Source organism: Ruditapes philippinarum, unplaced genomic scaffold, assembly GCF_026571515.1.
Source record: "Ruditapes philippinarum isolate M1 unplaced genomic scaffold, ASM2657151v2 ctg265_1_1_1_1, whole genome shotgun sequence".
In the NCBI taxonomy this organism is placed as follows: domain Eukaryota; kingdom Metazoa; phylum Mollusca; class Bivalvia; order Venerida; family Veneridae; genus Ruditapes; species Ruditapes philippinarum.
This window is the reverse complement of record NW_026855197.1, coordinates 589664-612188: the sequence shown is the minus strand read 5'-3', so window position 1 is coordinate 612188 and position 22525 is coordinate 589664. Positions and strand designations below refer to the sequence as shown.

The window sequence follows — 22525 nt, the reverse complement described above, 5'->3', positions numbered from 1 at the left end:
AGTTGTTTAACCAATTTTCATGTAAAGTACTTCCTTATGTGAGTGTATAACACATAAATCAGTGTACTTACTATATTTATTCCAAGAAATGATTATGCAGATAGAAAATAAACAGAAAATTTAACTGTCTTTAAAATATTTCTAAAATAAAACCAGGACTGTAAGAACAAACTTGTTTTTTGTAGAAACCTTTCAAGCACAATAGATAATACATGTGAGAATGTAAATTGGAATGGATACATATAATCAAGTTGGCATTGAAAACAAGAGCCACTATCTAGCCTGGGCCATGCTCGGCTTTTTCTTATATTGGAAGTCAAACACATCAGTAGGAGAATATTGTAATATCTATTAGAGTACTCCTAGAAAACATAATATAAATGTATAAAGTAAATTTCAAATTTGAATAGTAAAGGTCATAGTTGAATGATAATTGTTCTTTTGTCCAAGAATGAATCAAATCATAGACAAAAACAAAGTTATGACAATGTGATCGAATTTCAATTGTTTAACCTTGGAGGTAATGGTCATTTAAATGTCAAAGTTAAATCAGAAAAATTCAACATGTTAGTTTTGTGTTTGTTTGTCCAAGCATGAATCAAATCTGTAAATAATAACAAAGTAATGACAATTCCAGCTAACTCCAGATACTTTATATCAAATAAAGGTCAAGGTCATATATGAACTTGAAGGGCTTTTGTCACAAAAACATGTCTCCCAAAACTGTGTATGGTTCTGATCACTCTTTTGAATTTTGGCAGTTTTACATGTGATAGATTTTTCTTTTTTTAACTCTTGGGCCATTTTGTGCAGAGAAACAGAACATGCCATTGTCGGATACCCACGATTGATAAACATGTCACATAACATGCAATCAATGATGAATGTTAATGGTTCGGCCGTGGGTATCTGACGATGAGAACATGCCAACAATGTGCACAACTAAGGATGGCACTGTACACTCCTGTTTAGTCCTGTTTGAAATCTAACCAGCTGTTTGAACATTACTTTTGTACTTTTATATAAGTTAAAGATAGAAAACATTATCAATTTTAATCCTATACTTATTATAGGTATTTATTGGATTCATTATTCAAAATTAAATGAAAGAGCATGGAACAAAATATTTTCAAGATCTAGTAAAATCTAAATGTTTTTAAAATCTAGTAGAATCAAAACTTTACAATAAATATACTATAAAGTACATTATAACAATACATGTATTTTGGATAATACACTCTCAGCTGAAATACTTTAAATGGGTATGGTATTATAAATGTTTGTAAATATTGTAAGTTATCTAATCAATAAGTCTATTCTTAATAAAAGAAACTTGCACCTTGATATTTTCTGTACAAACTAGAACTGCCATTGTCATGGCGTGAATACCCCCACATACCAATTTGTCAGAATCACACCAGTAGTCATTTACAGCTCAGACAACCTCCCAGCCAAATCTGAGGGAAGTAAGCCAGTGCATTGCTAAGTTATGTATTCTACATGTTTTAGTGGAAAAGATCAAAGTGAACTTTACCTTTGACCTACTGACCTCAAAACTGAAACTGCCATTGAATGACTTCAATAACACCCCCCCATTTCATGCAGCCTTGCCTGGAGGTGTTTTATGATGAATATATGAGACCATTTGAGCAGACAAGCTAATTGTAATAAAAGCCCCTGTGACCTTGACCTTTGCCCCAGTGACCTCAAAATCAATAGGGGTATTCTACTAATCTTGACTAACCTCCATGCCAAATATGAAGACTACGGGTCAAAGGATTCTTAGGTAATTGGGAGGACAAGCTTTAATTAGCCAAGGCCCCTGTGACCATGACCTTAGACCTGGTGACCTGAAAATAAATAGGGGTCATCTACTAATCATGACTAACCTCCATGCCAAAAATGAAGACTGTGGGTCGAAGGATTCTTAAGTTATTGGGCAGAAAAGCTTTCTTCAGTCAAGACCCTGTGACCTTGACCTTTGACTTGGTGTTCTCAAAATTAAAAGAGGTCATCTACTAATCATGACTTACCTCCATGCCAAATATGAAGACTGTGGGTCAAAGGAATCTTAAGTTATTGGACGGACAAGAAAAAACTGACAAACTCCCGACGGCCGGACAAGCTGATTCCAGTATACCCCCCTTACAACTTTGTTGTGCGGGGGTATAACAGATTTCAAACATTGATAAGTTAGCTCATCTTCTTGGTGATGAACTGGCGCCTCTATATACAAATGTGGTTCTGTTCATACATAGGTTATCTCATGTTCTTCGTGATAAACTCTCACCTTGAAGTTAATAGAGTTCTGTTCATACATATTTCAAAAATAGATAAGTGATCTTATTTTCCTGGTGAAAAACTGTTCGCTCATTAAAGTTCTATACATATTATGATATTTCAAATATTGGAAAGTTATCTCATGTTCTTGGTGAAAGACTGGTGACTAGTTTTCTCCTCAATGTCATTTCTTTTTCTAATTAGATTAAGTCAAGTTACTATATTCATGAGGCTTTCGACATCACATCATCCAACATTGCAAAGGGCAAGCAGTCTCCTGGTATTCCAATTTCTTTTAAGTTTTGAAAAACCCAAATATTTCAATTTCTCTAGTGTTTCCGACATGAAGACACATCTACAGGCATCTGTCCTTATCACTCCTGCTATTACTGTTCTGTCATACAAACGCCTCTGTTTCCTGAAATATTTGTTTAGAAAAAGTTAATTGCAAAATAAAAATGCCATTATTTTTGTTTTGATTTGTTCGGGTGAGGGGGGGGGGAGAGCAATTTAAAGCACAATTTCCAGCTTTACTGGTTGAGGAAGACCTTGGTGCACCTATGTGTATGATTTCAGGCACCTGGGTACCATCAATGTTCCATAAATAAGCTGGATAGCTTTCTCACATGAAATAATCCATAAACCCTTGCAGAGCTCGAACCTACAGCAGTGAAAGGCTTAATAGGTTCAAAGTCAACCAATCCACCACAGACACCCCAAGTATTTCATCTATTTGCTAAACAGCAATTTTTTCAAAATTATTTAAATTTATAAATGTGAGTGATTCTGATAACCTATAGATAGCTAAGTGTAGATAAGATAATCATATATGTCAGATATGTCGGAGTGCTTACTGTGAATATTCAATATTTTAATGTGAATTCTCCTGAGGTGAAAAGGAAAGAAAAGCTGAATTCCTAAATACATGTTACATGTCACAATTGTTCTTGCTATTATTTTTGTTCCTAATTTCTAGTATAAGATGATATTTAAATACATAGAGGATATTCAAGTTTTTTCTATAAATACATGATTTATTTTCATCGAGTGGTATGAAAATAAATATTTCATGAGTGGCGGTAGCCACGAGTGAATTATGGTAATTTTCATGCCACAAGATGAAAATAAATCATGTATTTATAGAAAAAACTTGAATTTTCTGTTTATTATGTACATTTTTCTCTTCTTTGCGATAAAATTTGAAAAAATTTCCCTTAAATTTTTTGTACTTGTACAATTTAAAAGAAAGTAGTGAAAATACGGAAAATATGTTTCACTGCAGTGAAAAATAAATTTTTACAGTGAAAATACGGAAAATGAAAATACGCATTTTATTTCATCAATATTTCTCAATATTTCATTTATAAGTATATAATAAACTGTAATTCCTTTTTATAAATTTGGATTTTATCCAGTGACAGAAGCTCACTGACTTAAAATAAACTGTCCTGTGTCAGCCTTTAAACAAGTCAAGAAAAAAAGCTATTAGAATATAATAATTAAGAAATATCATATACAACCACTTCTAAATAATCATGTACCACTTCCTTAAATGCCATGCTACTGAAAGAAACATTTTACCATTTATTCACTGCAAGGTTTGTCAGATTGACAGTCTCACATTTTAGCCTTTATCTCTCTTGATTTCATTCTCATTGACCCTAAAGCATCCTTAAAATCGATATCCTGCCGTTCACATTCACAAATCTGACATGTAGGCCGACCATCTGAAACAGAAAGTTGGAAAGATAAAATATAATTATTATTAGATATACATATAGTATCCCAATAATTATGTTAGTTGATATCAAATCAATAATTTAAGCAGTGTTCGAAATTAGCAGTAGTCCGAGGGCCTGACTACTAAATTTCTCCTCGGGCTACCAACTTTTCACAGTAACAAGCCGACCAGGCTACTGTATTTTCAGAGGCAATATAAACAACTGTTTTGAACAAATGAATCGTGCCAGTGAAATGTCTTTTGGGCTAGTGAATATTCCAATCTGGTAGTCCGACCAGACTAGTCGATTCAAATCCTAATTTCTTACACTGTTTAAGAAACAATTTGTTCAAAATTGTCCAAGCACAAAGATTTTTATAGTATACTATAGTAGTTATAGTGTATATACAGTATGTACTAAATGTCTTTACAATCTACTATACTGTCCTGAAATTTTAAGAAAACAACTATCTTTAAAATCCATTGTCTCAGAAGTTGCAAAACCAAGTAAATGAAATTGTTCTGGGTTTGTATTATTCTGCACAACTTCTCATCACAAAAGCTTCAAGGACATTAATGAGTGAATCAGGTCCTATCCTAAAAGATTGTTGCGTACAAGTTTGAAGACAATCCATTCAAAAATAACAAAGTCATAGCCACTAATAGCAACAAGAGCGATCAGTAATCACATGTGTCGCCTCATGATGGCCAATTTCATGTTGGGACAAATTTTGTGACAGACGGACAGACAGACGGACAGTGCACAACTAGACTAACCACTTTGTACTGATCATTCCTGTAAAATTTGGATAAAATTGCACCAGTAGTTTATGAGGAGTAGTCCGGACAAGCTTTTGCGTATCTGGCAACACACAGAAAAAAACACCTTTTTATCAAAGGGCCATAACTCGGCCAAAAATCATTCAACCGGAAAACCCGTGCAATATGCGCAAGGACTTGAGCTACAGATCAATCCTGTAAAGTTTCATTGAAATTGCATTAGTGGTATAAGAGAAGTAGTCCGGACAAACTTTAAAAATAACTAGAAATGTGTCCATAGGACACGGATGCCCCCACACGCCACTGTTCTGTCAATCTTATGACTGTAGGTCAAATATTCTTTGGACTACAAGTGCCACAAGTTGAAAACTAAAAATCAACAAAGGGCCATAAGTCTGTTAAATTTGGTCGCAGCAAAAATTCCTTCCTTTACTACCATCTACACATTAAGGTTGTTCATCCCTGGAAGTTTAAGCAAAATCTGCTGTCCGGTTTAAGAGGAGTTGCATTCACAAAATTTCTACATAGTATATAGTGAAAAAATCAACAAAGGGCCATAATTCTGTAAAATTTGGTCGCAGCGAAAATTCCTTCCTTTACTGCTATCTACACATAAAGGTTGTTCATCCTTGTAAGTTTAAGCAAAATCTGCCATCCGGTTTAAGAGGAGTTGCATTCACAAAATTTCTATATAGTATATAGTGAAAAAATCAACAAAGGGCCATAATTCTGTAAAATTTGGTCGCAGCGAAAATTCCTTCCTTTACTTCCATCTTCACCTTAAGGTTGTTCATCCCTGTAAGTTTAAGCAAAATCTGCCATGCGGTTTAAGAGGAGTTGCGTTCACAAAATTTCTACATAGTATATAGTGAAAAAATCAACAAAGGGCCATAATTCTGTTAAATTTGGTCGCAGCAAAAATTCCTTCCTTTACTACCATCTACACATTAAGGTTGTTCATCCCTGTAAGTTTAAGCAAAATCTGCCATGCGGTTTAAGAGGAGTTGCTTTCACAAAATTTCTACATAGTATATAGTGAAAAAATCAACAAAGGGCCATAATTCTGTTAAATTTGGTCGCAGCAAAAATTCCTTCCTTTACTACCATCTACACATTAAGGTTGTTCATCCCTGTAAGTTTAAGCAAAATCTGCCATCCGGTTTAAGAGGAGTTGCGTTCACAAAATTTCTACATAGTATCTAGTGAAAAAATCAACAAAGGGCCATAATTCTGTTAAATTTGGTCGCAGCGAAAATTCCTTCCTTTACTACCATCTACACATTAAGGTTGTTCATCCCTGTAAGTTTAAGCAAAATCTGCCATCCGGTTTAAGAGGAGTTGCGTTCACAAGATTTCGGGACGTACGGACAGACGGACGGACTGACTGACGGACGGACGGACAAGTGCAACGCTATATGCTCCCACATTGTGGGGGCATAAAAATTATTAAAGGGCCATAACTCAAACAAAAATCATTGAACCGGAAAATGCTGACAATATGCACAACTAGACTTGGTACTGATCATTCCTGTAAAGTTTGGATGAAATTGCACCAGTAGTTTATGAGGAGTAGTCCAGACAAGCTTTTGTGTATCTGGCAACACACAGAAAAAGAAACCTTTTTATCAAAGGGCCATAACTCGATCAAAAATCATTCAACCGGAAAACCCGTGCAATATGCCCAAGGACTTGAGCTACAGATCAATCCTGTAAAGTTTCATTGAAATTGCATTAGTGGTATAAGAGAAGTAGTCCGGACAAACTTTAAAATTAAAAATTATTAAAGGGCCATAACTCTGACAAAAATCATTGAACCGGAAAATCCTGACAATATGCACAACTACACTTGATACTGATCATTCCTGTAAAGTTTGGATGAAATTGCACCAGTAGTTTATGAGGAGTAGTCCGGACAAGTTTTGTGACGGACGGACGGACGGACAGACAGTCAGACGGACAGACAGACGACGTAGAAGTGATCCCTATATGTCGCCACTACTCCGTAGAGGCGACACAAAAATCAAGAAAATTTAAATATTTTACCTTGAATGTTTATATGGAGGTCAAGTTTAGTCTGGTCTATTTGAAGGGTTGTTGTGGCCAAGTATGAAGACAATACACCAAGATCTGAAAAGTTATGAAAAAGGTTAAAGTTTGTTGACAGCAACGGGAAAGCCGTCATGACCCTAAAATGCATACTGAAAGTTCTAGCCTATACACACTGTTGAGGATAGCCGTTCAGCATTTTTCAATAATAAATAAAATCAATGCAATGATAAAATCAGTAACTTGCAAGTCTTCTAACATTTTTACAAAGAATGAACATATATATTTTTTCCTAATAATTCTATGATGACGTTCAGCCTTTTATATTATAACAAGATATCGGAAAGATATATCAGAAATGAATTGGCCCGTGGACTTTAATGTCAATCATAGAGCTCTTATGCAAAATGTAATGGTAAGCAAACATCCAGCATGAAATTTTCAAGTAGCTAAAAGTGAAATAAAATTATTAAAAATACTTTGTCATAATTCAACTACTGTTGGAAATTGACCCACATGTTTGATTACAAATGTATTACATCTATATTGTCCATAGAAATAATAAATTAATTTTCAGTCTCTTTCTCTTTGCGCTTTCACACAGATTTAAATTATTCAACTCCATGATTTTCAGAAGGAAAACAAATCTTCTGATCATCAAACACTAAAAATTACTATACCAACTGTAAATTGCAGTCTGTGCGAAAGACTGTCGGTCCTCGGACCTCGCCAACTAAAAATCAGTAGGGCCGAGATAAATTTCGATACAGTCAGTTGTCATGTCCAAATAAAATTTCAGCCAGTTTGAAACAATTTTTGGCCTTCTAAAATATGCAAAGCTTCCAAGATTGATCTATTTTTTTAATTTTTTTGCTTGTATTCACAGACCAAGATAACCAAAATCACCGCAGGATACGACCAGTTTTTGCTAAGTAATGTAAGCCACCATCTTGTCTTTGATAATTTCCTTACCAAAACATATTTTTTCTCCAATCTTCAAAATTAAACCTTTGAAAGATGTATTGTTTTCTTGTGAATTATGCTAATGTTTTATTAATTATGTTTCTGTATACTTTTTTCATAGTATCTTATAGTTGAGTCTGACAATTCATATATGCTAAATATTTTTCTTTATAATTATGGCAATATCCCTCCCCCATCCCTACAAAAAACCTTTCAGAGTCCGTGCCGGTAAAAAATCATCAGGGCCGGAAATAAATCTAAGGATCCAAGTCCTTGCGGCAGGAATTTTTTTTTGACTTTCGCATTGACTGAAATTGTATATGATATTCAATAAAATCTTCTTTTAGAAAAACAAGTTTGCATATTATTGTTTTAGGCAACTCATTTTTAAAATGCTGTACAGCTAGCCTCAACAGTGAGTATATGCTAGTCGTATGCGACTCACATACAGCCAGCATTTTTGTCAAACAATACTGGTTCATACTGCTAGCCACTGCCATGATTAATTATTCCTTCCTCTACCAATTCATAAACTTCCATCAACAAAATTTTTGAATACTATTAGTATAATAATCATATAGATGTTAAACAATAAAAGTAATGATGACTTAATATGATGTATATAAAATTCCGCTGCTAAAGACAAATTGTTTTTATTTTTATATCAACAAAGGTAATGAGGTAAGTTTCATCAGTGTATGATGACTTTTAAATTTTTGTTTAAAGTAAAAATTGATAGTCATCAAATTGTTCTAAATATTACCATACTGTTATACAGAGTTCCAGATAATTTTTTGACACTGGGGGTAATTACTTACCCCCACTTTCCAGAATGTGGGGGTAAATTTAAATAGATCAAAAATCTACCGAGTAAAATTTTGTGTGAAAAAAATGTCAATTTGATTAGCCCTTGAAGCAACCATGCACTACATGTGTATTAATAAATCCTTGCAATTATCAAGAAAATAGAACAATTGTTTTATCAAGCACCTAAGCAATAAAGACGTAATTTGACTGGTTTACAGAGAAAAATAGTTGAAAGTATCTTGACGGGTATTAATTGGAAATAGATACACAGTCAACTGTTAATGGAAGCGGTCAATCAGCTGTTTCGAAAATGAAAGTACACACCAAAAACGCTTCAAATTTACATTCTTTGCGTAATTAATTTACAGAGTGCGTAAATGAACGCAACAAATTGGTAACGTTGTACGTTTTTAGTTGATTTTAAAGCGTAAAATACGCCGATACTCACATTATCTGGAATCTGTTATATTTAATAATATAATCAGTAATCTTATTATTATTGACCTGTGGTTTTGAATTTTAATACAACTACTTTTTTCATATAAATGTCTATAAATTTACAAATAAAAAATCTATAAAATTATGGACTGACCATAAATATGAAATCCTACATCTGATGAAGGCAAAACTGTGGAAATCAGATCTACATGTATGAAATAAGTATATCTGAACTTAAGTCATATTGTATTTAACAATTATAATTATTACCAGTCCTTTAAAATTTTGGGACCTCTAGGATAGGATTTTATTCATTACAGGGCTGGGGCAGTACCTCCAGTCGCTTGCAAAAATCATGATCACAAAATTGAAAACTATCATTTTTCACCAATTATAACATTTTACCTGTATACCATGACAAGTTTTGGGCCTATTTTGTTTAGCTTAGATAGCTAATACAGTAAATTGAGTTATAGAGATGTGTTCAAAAAGTAGTCAAAAATGTAATAATAATTTAAGAAAATATCTTTCCATGTTTCTGAATAAGTCCAGATATTAATTATGTGGTTTCAACAATAAAGAGTGATAAAACAAACCAATATGTTAATAAATTGAAAAGTGGACCGAGTTGAAAAAAGGCCGAGCTGACTCCACAGTATATAAACGATTTGAACCCCAACCGGATCTTGTGAGAAGATCTCAGCATCTAAACGTACAATTAGACGTAATGACACATTAAACTGTTAAAAATCGGCTTGAATTTAATATGTTACGGTATGTTAACATTTGAATCATATTAAGAAATAATTTATCTTTGCTAAAATATACATCCATAAACTTCTTCGTAAAATATATGCGCATAAAACGTTGTGCTCTTCGCCTCATATTTCGTGGTCAATGATGGCATTGAAATTCGTAGTCTTTACTGAACATGCATACCTTGGTGTGTAAAGAAACTGGTAGGACAGTCCTTTACTTAAAAAAAAATGAAAAAAAAAACAGAAAAGAGCAGATAATTATAAAAATAAGTATTGTTTTTTTTTTAAAAAAATAACAACGAACTTCTACAGTCATTGTCAATTTTAAGCAAAAGATCTTACATTAAATTTTAACTGAAATGGAAAAAAAAGTGGATCAGCCGCCGTACGTTCCGTACGCGCCGGAACCCGGGATCGAACCAGGGACCTTTAGATCTTCAGTCTAACGCTCTCCCAACTGAGCTATTCCGGCTGATGAATGTAACTGAATGAAAATAGTATAATAAACCCATATACATATTGATTATACATTATTCCTCTACATTAACATTGTTTTAAATACAAGATAAAATATACACGTATATTGATTAAATATAAGAAGTGGCTAAAACTTACTTAAACAGTACAGTTTACATTCATAGATCAAGACATTTTCTAAGGGGTTAATTTTTACTAGATCTATAAATCTAGCTGTGTAGGCTAGCTACTACAATCTAAATAGCAATACAGTATGTACTGTAGCTATAGAATTCTATGTTTAAATAACTGTTGTAATTATATAGTCTCTCTGTCCCTCTAATTCTTAAAAAGCAAAATATAAATTGTTAGTTACTTAAACACGTGGCGATAGTACTTACTGACTCATCTATAGATAACTCTGTAGTACATGTACACATGTTACAATAAGGCTATACAAGTTGTGTCCCTTACTTTACCTCTCTAGAGATTGATAGCAAGCTAAAAGCAAGCAAATAAATACATAGAAATAAATAAATAAACAAATAAATAAATAAATAAATAAAAGGCAAACACAAACTTAACATTAAACACAGACTTTGTACAAAAAGATTTATTTGAATATACCGTTAAGAAATAATGTAACTTGAAGTTTAACTGAATATATATCTCCAATATAAAATATCAATCGAACACAAACACATAATCTCATTTAGACTTCTTATATAGTTTGAAGAGTTTTAGTTACATTACTAGAATGGCCGAAAAAGTTATGAGTTACCAAGAGTTTAGATATTAATATAAGATATAGAAGGGAGTGCGATTGCACGGGAGTTGGAGAACCGGGTGCCTGGACAAACTATTAAAGTTAACCTTAAACTATATATATAAGTGTGGTCAACTTTGACAATCACATGTACACGCCTGACCTCAAAAACACAAGACTTCCTTTTATTTGTACGTTCACGTGTTCTTCAGGCGTTGTATTGTAACCCACCTGTTCGAACATATCTTTTCACTAATCATATTCTTCACATCCCTGTGAATAAAACGATCCTATTCTTCACGTGTGGGACATCTGAGGAAAGTACCGCGGAGTGGCCAAAATATGGCCTTTGTCAAATTTGTTGGGCTGACTATACGAGCAGTTTTCCGTTTCTTGTAAAATCGGATGCTTTAATATTATTCCCAACAAGTATCAAACAACAAGTTAAACTTTTATCAACTTTTATCAACACAATATCAATCAAAGTCTAAGTAAATAAAAGAAAATAGAATATTGACAAACATCTTTTAAAAATGTTACAAAAATAACATTAGTATAAAGAAACGTGACAGACTATAACTGGTGTATACACGCCACTTAAAACTTTAAAATTTTGCTTTGTATTTTTCAGAGCTGACAATGTTCGTTATTGTCTTAACAAATATGGTGAAGTGATTTATTAATTAATTCATGTTTGGCTGAATGAAATAAAAGAAAACATAATACATTTTTATTATAAATTCCAAAGTTTAAATCCCCTAAATCGCTATTTAATTTCCAAAATCTACTTTACAGTTGTTCTGGAGACTCGTTATCAACTCTTCGACTATCTCATTAAATGTTTCATGTACATGAAGGTTTACTAATTCTTTGCATTTACACCCGTGACCTGCTGAATTCAATCAGTTAATAAACTACTTATAATTGTTAAATATCCCAGTACGCCGAATTATGAGTCTACTCGCCCAGCCGTCACTAATTGGTTCTCTTTGACATTATCTGGTGAACCTGAATTTGTTTTCTTATGAATGTTGATGTTGTTTCTCATTTAAGCTTAAAATCGTTATCGTTTCGCAATAAAAAGTCGGAAAATACAATAAAGTTGGGGGAAAACAAACAAAAAATATTTTAATCTAGTTTTGCAGAGGTTAAAATTGAAAATGATCTCACGTTACATTTGTATTGGTTAATATTTTGTAACTGAATTTAAACTTTATGGTCGAACATGCCTTTAATGTTGCGATTCTATATTTAATAGTTCGGTTTGGTTAAGTCTATTTATATAGCATTGTGAATACATGTTAGTTTCACACTCTCTTGTTATCCATCGTCGTCGTCCCTGCCTACATCATAGGGCCACTCCCCTCGGCTTAAGTTAGGACATCGACAGCTGGTCCCTAGTTGTAGACAAAGTAGAAGTCCCGAGAACGGGTAGGGTAATTTAAGAGTTCTATCCGCCAAGCCGCACATCTTCTGCCGATGCGCTGTGCCTTCTCAGCAATGTGCACGCACCGAGGGTGGAAGAGAGACGATGTTAAGATAAATGCGCAGATGGTTTTGTGTGTATGTGTGTACCCGCACATGCGTACGTGCGTATGTGATATTGTAAGAGCCTTCTAATGAATGCATTTTCCAATAATAACAGCAACGAGTGAGGACATTCCAAAAAGCTGAAGAAAAAGTACTTCCTATTTTGAGATTAAATGGCTAAAAATCGTTTAAAATTTAGGTCTCAATCGACGGTCACTTTTTTCCGGGTGTGTTGTCAGTTTTTCATCGACCCCGCCCCCGATGGTCTCAGTTGCCGTTGGAATATCATGTTTTCACACCAGTGGGTGTAAAGTGGCATTGAATGTTGAAGTATATTGCAAAGTTTAGTTTTTATGTAATTATATATTTTTTCATTTTAATGAGTTGTCTATTTTAAAATCGATTTGATGGACACCGTACATTCATACAAGTATATTTGTTCTTGTGTGGTGGAAACATACTTTTATCGAACACGTGCATTTTTCGCATGTGCGGACATGTATAGCATATGTATAAGAATCAAAATGGTGCCCAAAAGGACTGTAGAAGGTACTCATTATATGTGACGTCTATTTATGACCATATGTAAAAAGTATGTACTGTGACATGTTAACATCCATGTCGACAAAAAATGCCTAAAGTAGCGTTACATTATGGGAAGATAGGCCGTGCAACTTTGTGTATGCTAGTATATTTTTGCAAACATCGAGAACTCTTGGAAATCATTGATATGCAAACTTTATGAATTTGAAATCTTTTCAATCAAGCATACAAGTATTACAAGTCAATTTAGCACTTAATCCAAGTGGTAAGTAATGACTATTTTAAAGTGCCTTCTTGACACTTTTTGAATAGCTCTGCTGGGGGTATAGTCGTTTACATAAACTTTAAAGTTTACAAGTGTTTTGTTTGACTTTTAGAAAAGCCTTTTAAAATGCCAGTATAAAATAAATATGTTGGTATATTTCCTTTTTAGCGGATTGAGCCTTCACAAAATCTTTGCTCAATTGTTAAAACACTTCTTATAATAGCACTATTATATTTTGTTACCGAACATTTCATTCTGTTGACACACAGTTGGCAGACATAACAGAAACATCATACATTACAACTCTTTCGAGAAACAACCATAAAATTATAGAAACAACATAAATTTTCCGTTTTTTTTTTAATTTTTATAAAAAATATCAGTATAGAAAACCTTTGACCCTTTTGAAAGTCAATGAAAATACGCTTTTAGCTGAACTAATCATGTATCAGTTCAAGTGCATTAGTCAAAAATGATCACATTTTCAAAGAAAATAATCATAAACCAAAAGCAAAAAGCAAAAATAAATAAATAAATAATAATAAAAAAATAATAGAAATGAATAATTGGGATATTCTTGAAAAACATTGCTTGGAAAAAAATGTTGGTAACATTTTATGAACAAATATATGATAAGTAATAATATTTTATCTGCTATGTAATTTAAAAAACAAACGTTATTTTGTTGATTTGAACTAACTAAATTTTAGTTTAGTTAAAACATAGTTTATTTCAAACAAAACTAACAACAAATGAAATCAATGAGAAAGGTTCAGAACCGAAAGTTGATGCTTATATAGTTCTTATCCTAGTATAATATGTATGTACATGAATATGATTGAAATTACAAGAAGAATCTAATTACTTAATAAGAAGAAATTTTGTGTTACATACAAAAAAAATAAGTTGGACATTTTAAAGTATGTTTCAATGTGCACTTGAAAGATGATAATGATGAAGAATTTCGAATTTCGGAGTTCATTCCAGTCCCGAATTACGGACGGCAAGAATAAATTTTCATAAAGCGTTGTTTGTAAAAAAGTGGTAGCTCGAGTATGGAGAGTTTCCCAGAGTACTTCCTTTTGAAATTCATGGAGATTAACAAGTTTTGTAGCACTAGAAATGATCCGAGCTGCTTCGTTGGACTACGCTACTGGATTTTGTCCAGTTCTGTTTTTTCACATTGGGTACAATTGTCATATAATACGTCTGCATACTCTAATAAAAACTAACTGAATGATTTTGGTTTTTGCTGGGGCTTAAAATGGCAATACAAATGTAAATCTAACGTTATTTCAACGATGAAATCTGATTATTGTTCAACGGTCATACAAGGTTGATGTGGCTGCTGGGATATCTAAACGAAATATGTTTTCATAAAACTCGGTTGACTCTCCTCTCGGTAAGGTTCCCATCCGACACACTTGGATATTATCAATGGCCTGTGATCCAAAAGGACAATCCGGTTCATTGAAAATATTGAGCAAAATGTCTTTGCGTTCAAAAGATCCAGATCTCCCAACTTTAAACAGCGTTAAATGGGGCTTGAAACTAGACCTAGATGATCCAACATCAAATCCGGCATTGATTACTCTAATTTCATCCACCAATGCAAGAAACTGTTGTGAATACTTCACTTTGGCATAAATGACCCTTTCGTTGAAGTGATCAAGACCTTGAAATATAAGCGGTTCCGTATTTCGCGCCAATTTTTCAAGCTTCGACTTCGCTTGATTCATTGCCTCAAAGCATGCTTTATAGTTAGACTTGTTGTCAAGTTTCAGAACAGAAAGCGTCAAGTGAAACCCATTGGCTGGAATTTTATAATCGGCGTAATTTGGATACCTCTTAATGACCTGTTTCTGGGCGTCTACAAGTTTCTCTATAGTGTTTGTGTCCGTTATTTGTAGAGCCACAAAGAAATTTGGACGTTTGTTAGTTTGTTTTTTCCCTTGCATGTCTATTGATCTTTCCCAGGCACTTGCCATTCTAAATAAAAAAGAAACAAATTATTATTATCTTAAAAAAAGAGTTGCATCTGTCATTTGCATTTTGCATTATTGTATTATAGTTTGGAGACCTATCTGTTGAAAATATGTCAAAGTTAAATCGTATGTACATATATACATGCAAAGTGCGTTAACTGGAGTGCAGGTAATAGTTACCCGCACTTCAGAGCATGCCCATTGATTGGCTCATTTTTTTCTGGGGTTTTCTTATTGTGACGGATGGAAATATCATATTCTGATGCTCGTTGAGAAGAAAAGAGAAAGAACACCAAAACCCTCGTGTTCGATGCTCTTTCTATTACTTAAATATCATCTTACATTCATCAATACAAGAAATAAAAATACAAGGAAGAAAACGGCAGCTAGATTGTAATCAATGGCTCTATTTTAACTAAGTGTATATTATATTAACTTTAGATATATTAACTATAAAGCATTTGGTTAAATTAACTACTGATCGGATGATTCGAATGAAACATTTAGGTTAAGTTAAGAATTTAAAGAATATACAATGACATGGACTCCGCCCATTGTAAGTGCAGGAAAGTGAAATATGTTAAAACTTTAAATTAATTTTAACTTTTCAATTCCTGTAATAAATAACCACAGAAAAGGATAGTTTCCAGTCGTATATATATAGAAAAGGTCTTAAATAACGCTACTGGGTATGCTACATGTAGTTATAAACTTTTATAAACAAGTTTTGAGGATCGGAACTTCAGTCTGATTGATATGATTCATGTTATTCCCATTAGTCTGCACTTTAAGAGAACCTCCGATCAGAGTTGTAGGTTATCAATGTCTCTGCTCAAATTTATCAGAATAAATGTCGCCTAAACAAACTGCAATATATGCGTTTGTTTGAACATTAATCGGTCGTACCATTTATTTATTTAATTATAATGTAATGGGTTGTGCAAGCTAATCAATTATTACATGTTACATTTTTATTGCAATATAGAAGAAAGACACGTAAGTCCGAGTAGCTTAGTGGTTAGAGTTATAAAGCTCTTAGGTTATAAAATGGTTCATTGAGTTCAAATCTGCAATTGTGCATTTTTTTCAGTTTTTTTTTTCAGAATATATTTTTATTGTGTCACGTTACTTTTTATTTCCTCTTTTATATATGCCTTTGATTTATTTAATGCTTTGCATAATTTAAAGTTAAACTTATAATGGTTAAGCAAAATTGAATGTATTTGATTTTTGAATGTCTGTCAATGAACAGTTATCAAATTCTGTTTGAAGCTCTGAATTGCATTCGCCACATTTTCAACAATTTTGGCTTATTTGTATCCATTGCTCATTTATCACTTAACAATGATCTCAAAGAGCATTGTGTGAATAAAATTTACGAGAGACTAAAATCCAAATCGATAAAAAATATCTAAAAACAAAAAAGAAAAGAAAAAAGCCTTTACTCACGAAGCAAACAGTCCACCTATACGCTAAATAACACTAGATGGTTAAAGATTTGGGCGAGAAATTATGGTGGCTGGATGCGGCCATTTCAAACCTTCAAACATTTTTATCGATATAATTATTATAAATTGTCGCGGACTGATGAATAGAAGTGGATCTAGCGTCACTTTGTTGACATAATGACGTAATCAATGTCAATTTTATGAATAGAAAACCTGACATGTCATATTTATGAATAGAAAACAGGACATGCCACATTTATGAATAGAAAACTTGACAATTTTAATGAAATAATCGATGTCGATTTTCTGAATAGAAAATGTGACATTTTTTTTAATGTTCAAATTTTTAATAAAAAGTACTACATTTATAGTGACGTAATATAAATGTCGATTTTCTGAATAGAAAACCCTACATTTTTTTATGTCCATTTTTCAATAGAAAATGATACATTTTAATTTGTTTACATAAGTGACGTTATAATGGTCAAAGTTATGAATAGAAAATTGCTACCATAAAGGATTAGGTTAACATAATAATGGTCAAAATAGACAATAGACAATTACGACCATAAAGGATTACGGGTCACATAAATATGGTCTAAAGTATACAATAGAATAATGATACCATAAAGGATTACTAGTAACTAATTCGGTCAAAATATACAAAAGGAAAATTATAATCAAATTATTGGTTTAAACTATAAATAGAAAATTAGGACAAAATATTATTAACAAGTCTAGACCAGCTGTGGTCAACTCATAATTATGATAAACTACTTTAGTATCTGGTATTTCTTCTTCTTGATATTGTATTTTACTATCTCATGTAACCGCCATCAGAAAAATGTAAAGTTTAATCAATTGTTTACATAATGACTTAAGAGTGTGTACTTGATAACAATAGAACAGGTAACACTCCAAAAATGTCAATCTTATACATGTAAATGCAAAATTTAACATGTCCCAAATGAGCAAATGAGCAAAAAAATGTAGGGTTTTCTATTCAGAAAATCGACATTTATATTACGTCACTATAAATGTAGTACTTTTTATTAAAAATTTGAACATTAAAAAAAATGTCACATTTTCTATTCAGAAAATCGACATCGATTATTTCATTAAAATTGTCAAGTTTTCTATTCATAAATGTGACATGTCCTGTTTTCTATTCATAAATATGACATGTCAGGTTTTCTATTCATAAAATTGACATTGATTACGTCATTATGTCAACAAAGTGACGCTAGATCCACTTCTATTCATCATCGGACAAACCCGCGAAATTTTCTCCCGAAAGCGTACAAAACGTGTATATGCTCGATATTTTATAGTATGTTTTCAGTTTATTTTGTGTTATTTTTTTGTACATCAATATGTTTGCAATATTTATCTGTTCAAACATTCATAATTTACATGTATACATTTGATATGCAAATATTTATTTTGAAAGATGTTAGACTTACCTTAAAAACTAGACCTGTTCCCAGTTAAAGATTAAAATGGTGATGTACATGTGTATTAAAAACTTCCTTAATTCTTATCTCAAACCGGAAGTATAAAATCGATATCGTTTCGCAACAAAAAGGTATAAACAAGTAGTCAGTTAAGTGGGAGGGGGGGGGGGGGGGTAGGGAGTGTAACAGTGCCTAAAAAGAACACGTTTGCACTAGTGTTCAATAACTGTAAGTTAACTATTGTTCCATATCTGGTGAGAGAACACGTAAATACGGGTGTTGTACTCACTTACATGGACACTACAAACAGCCGTAGTTGGCAGCTTCACAAAGTGTTTGGGCAAACAAAAAGATGTAATGCACGCGCTATATTTCCACTTTTATTCCGTATTCATATCTATAGTTGGGAGTACGTATAATGTATAATATGATTATAGCGGTTATCTGAATTTTTAAAAAATTATACTTGTAATGATAACATAAAAATAAACAACATACAAACAATTCATACATGCTTAAAAATTAACAAATTACAATAGAATTCATCCTCAACAATTACTGTGGGAATCCTGCTGATAGTAATGTTAACAAAGTTATTAATTGATATAATTACACATTATACAAATTTTACAGCAATTAAAGTCTTAACAATGATACTGTTTTATTTATTTCAAATACAATTGTAAATGTATTTGCCTTAACAATAATAAATGTAATTATTTTAGAACAAATGTGATTTAAACAATACTTTTCGCAAACGAAGGCAAATAAAACAAAAATAAACATACTGAACAATGGTTTCTGTGGCCGAAACTTAGTAAATTGAAACACACACACAGTTCGTACTTCACATTCCGAAATCTAAACTGCGCCTTTGAAAGGCTGCAAATCTTGCATTTGCATAAAATTATTATTTCTAGGGACAATTTTCACCAACCAAAATGCAGGAAGCGCCCTCTAAAAAAAATAAAAGTTAAATTTTATTTTCTAAATATGAGGATCGTTAATTACTAGGGAAAGCTAAGTATTGGCAGGGACCAGAGCGCACTAAACTAACACTGCGCTGGACAGTTGACATGAATTATTGAAATCATAACAATTATCAAAATATATTAAATGGGTCTCTGATAATTAAAACCAGCACCAACATTCAGAGTCTGGAACACCGGCCCCAATGATCTTTCTTTTTACATATTAAGTTCATTCTTATATACCGGTATTAAGGGAAGACGAAGAATATGATACTCGTTTTGTAAAAATCGAAACATTCACAAGTTCAAGTATTAATGTTAGTCTAGATTATGATACATATAGATACATCTTTAGGTATCGTAACGCCTTAGCAGCGAGGCAAACAAACTCGCTCATTCAACGTTAATTTAATTGCTGACTATTGGTATCAGTTAGAAGAAATGGTTTCCTGTTCTAATACACATTACATCGTAATCGGCCGTACTTTCTCGGGCCAATTTACCTTGACCTTACATGACCTTACAAGTCCGTCTCTACCTTTTTTTACTTCCAGAACAAGGCCTTATGCTCATTTGTCCCGAGATAATTGCTCGTCGCAGACGAGAACGAGGTCATTTACGGACACATTCCTTTGAATTTTATGACATTTTTGTCTTACCTGTAAGGTCGGCAGATATTCTCGAACCCATCTTTTCCAGAAGACGTTTGCTAGATACTGTGCCTGTCGCCATCAGCGTTTACAATAAACATCACGCTTATCAAATGAACCTGGTGAAAATGAAGCACTTGTCTCATAATTAAAAGTTTATTTGGGGATAAGGGTTCCGGATCCCTTTGATCACTACTTACCTGGGTAATCTGGCTATCGTTGAGAATCTTTTCTATCTCTCTAAATATTGTTTATAGAGCCAAATCGTTGAGAAGTTGTTCCCCAATGACAAATTTTATACCCCTTTTTTGAGCCGTACTAACCGTTCCGGATAACCGCCCATTTGACTTGCATACGAAGGATTAAAATGCCATTTCATTTCTTGCTGTTGGCATATTTTTGCGAGTCGACTTTGATTAAATTGCCAAATGCTATCACATAAAACTCCTGATACAAAATTTTTCCCATTGTCACTGAATATGTTTTCGGTACGGCCTCTACGACTGACCTTTGCAATGTATGGATGAAAGAGCCCTTTAATAAGCTATGAGCAATTTCAATGTGCACTGCTCTGGTGGTCAAGCACGTAATTAAACAGCCGTATGTTTTCAGATGCCGTCTTCCAGATTTCAATGTCATCGGGCCGAAATAAACGACACCGAGATAGGTTTACAAACGGTGCCTTATCTGGTGTGAGCATTTCTTCTGGAAGATCGCACATCTGTTGCAATTCCGGTCGTTGTAACTGTCGTTTGCACGTTATGCACTGACCTACAGACTTAACAGTTTGCAGACCGTGGCTTATCCAATACTTTTGCCGCAACATGGCCAAAAATTGTACTGGACCCATGTGCGCAATCTGTTCATGATGGTTTTGTATCAGGATCCTTGTCGCGTGATGGCTACTCGGCAAGATATTTTGATGCTTAGCAACTACGTGTAGGTCGGATATTGCTAGTCGTCAACCGACTCTCATTACATTAACCTTTAATATAAGACATAGCCTTTTCAGAGGGCTCGAACTCAGAACTGGCCTCTGAGCCTTTAATTTACATGTTTCATTATCAAACGCATCCGTTTGAACTAATCTAAAAATGGCTGTGCCATTTAAATTGGGCTTATCACTTACCTTACTGTAAAGATTTCGTCTTTGGGGTAAGTATTTCTCAATTAAGAAACACTTAAAACATAGTAGCCAACCGACTGTATTTTGTAGTATATGCCAGTCGGAGAACTTACTAAGTAACGTATTCATACCCGAATAATTCTTACCATGAGCGTTTAGTAACTAGCCTGAGGTTTGAGCTCTATGTCATCGTCATTTACGGTTGAGTTACTTACCTGCACTGGCCACTCTGCTTCGTTCCTAATAAGGAATTCATGGCCATTCAACCATATGTCAAGCTTTTCAGTATCTTGCGGATTAACTCCTCTTGACGCAATGTCGGCAGTGTTAATCTTTGAGGGTACATACCTCCAGTCATGTGGTGACGTCACCTCAGGAATTATTGATAGTCTTGAACCTTTCGTTTCATTTCTTATATACACTAACACAACAATAGAGTCCGTCCAAAAGTACTTTTCAGTAACCTCGATGATAAGCTCCACATGAAAATTCGCTGTCAAGGTCTAACTATTCCTTTGATTGAGCTCGATTTTGCTTACGGGATCAATTTCATGACATCTTCACTGTTAAGAATGCAACTTTGTCAGTCTGAAGCCCCCTGAAGAAAGAACTTCTTTCATTTCTGCTGCAAATCTTATTCCCGTACTCTAGTACTGACTTAAGAAGGTCATCAACGTAGAAATTACGCTCGACCGTACTTACCGCTTCTTGACTGAATTTATCAGTAGTTTCATTTGCGTGCGCTTTAAACAGAAAGCTACACAACTTGGCGACGAAGTTGCGCAAAACAAGTGAACGTTCATACGATACTCTTTTGGTTCCTCGTTCAAGTTACCTTGAGGCCACCAAAGGAATCTTAGAGAATTCCTATCATGCTCACACACTCTTACCTGGTAGAAAATGGCTTCTATGTCCGTAACCAATGTTACTGGGGCCTGCGGGAATCGCATTCGTACGCCAGTAATACTGTTAGTTAAGTCGGGACCTTGCAACAGATTGTCATTCAATGATGTGACTTGATACTTAGCAGCACAGTCAAAGACAACCCTTACCTTACCCGGCTTCTTTGGGTTAACTGGAAGATGAGGTAGATACCGAATATGGCCGGGATCTAATTCCGTTCTGGTATCTAATAAGGAAGCATAGCCCTTTTCAATACATTTTGTATACCCATTTACCGTTTCTTTATACATACCAAAAAGCATATTATCTCATTGAAGTTTTCGCTTCAAATGAGATTGTCTTACCGTAACCATCTTCACGTTATTAGGAAGACGTACGTCTGGGTTTCTCCACTGGAGTCCCAGTTTGTAACTGCCATTTTCCTTTACTACTGTACCTTTCGTTACGGAAAGTGCACAACTGTCTTCCTGTGACATCCTTATGCCACAGATCTTGACATCTGGGAAGTCGGTTGCCCATAACATATAGATTTGCAACTGTGTACTAGATGCAAACTGAAAAATTGATACTATCTTGATCATTTGATGATCCATTACACATAGGTCCAATAATATTCAGCCTAATATCGACCTGATT

The 22525-nt window shown here is 33.7% G+C and overlaps 1 protein-coding gene, 1 long non-coding RNA gene and 1 other non-coding gene across 3 annotated transcripts; all 3 read right to left on the bottom strand.

Moving 5' to 3' along the window:
* Positions 1 to 1140: 1140 nt before the first annotated feature.
* Positions 1141 to 7915, bottom strand: LOC132742449 (uncharacterized). Its single transcript, XR_009627430.1, has 3 exons — positions 6824 to 7915; positions 3862 to 4007; positions 1141 to 2698 (listed from the first exon to the last, which is right to left on the bottom strand). It is a non-coding gene; the product is annotated as an uncharacterized LOC132742449 (long non-coding RNA).
* Positions 7916 to 10191: 2276 nt separating this feature from the next.
* Trnaf-gaa (transfer RNA phenylalanine (anticodon GAA)) lies at positions 10192 to 10264 on the bottom strand. Its single transcript has one exon. It is a non-coding gene; the product is annotated as a tRNA-Phe (tRNA).
* Positions 10265 to 13737: 3473 nt separating this feature from the next.
* LOC132742445 (uncharacterized) lies at positions 13738 to 18369 on the bottom strand. Its single transcript, XM_060730878.1, has 2 exons — positions 18249 to 18369; positions 13738 to 15341 (listed from the first exon to the last, which is right to left on the bottom strand). The coding sequence occupies exon 2, from the start codon at positions 15338 to 15340 to the stop codon at positions 14672 to 14674; it is 669 nt and encodes a 222-aa protein (XP_060586861.1). The 5' UTR covers position 15341; positions 18249 to 18369; the 3' UTR covers positions 13738 to 14671.
* Between the last annotated feature and the right edge of the window lie 4156 nt (positions 18370 to 22525).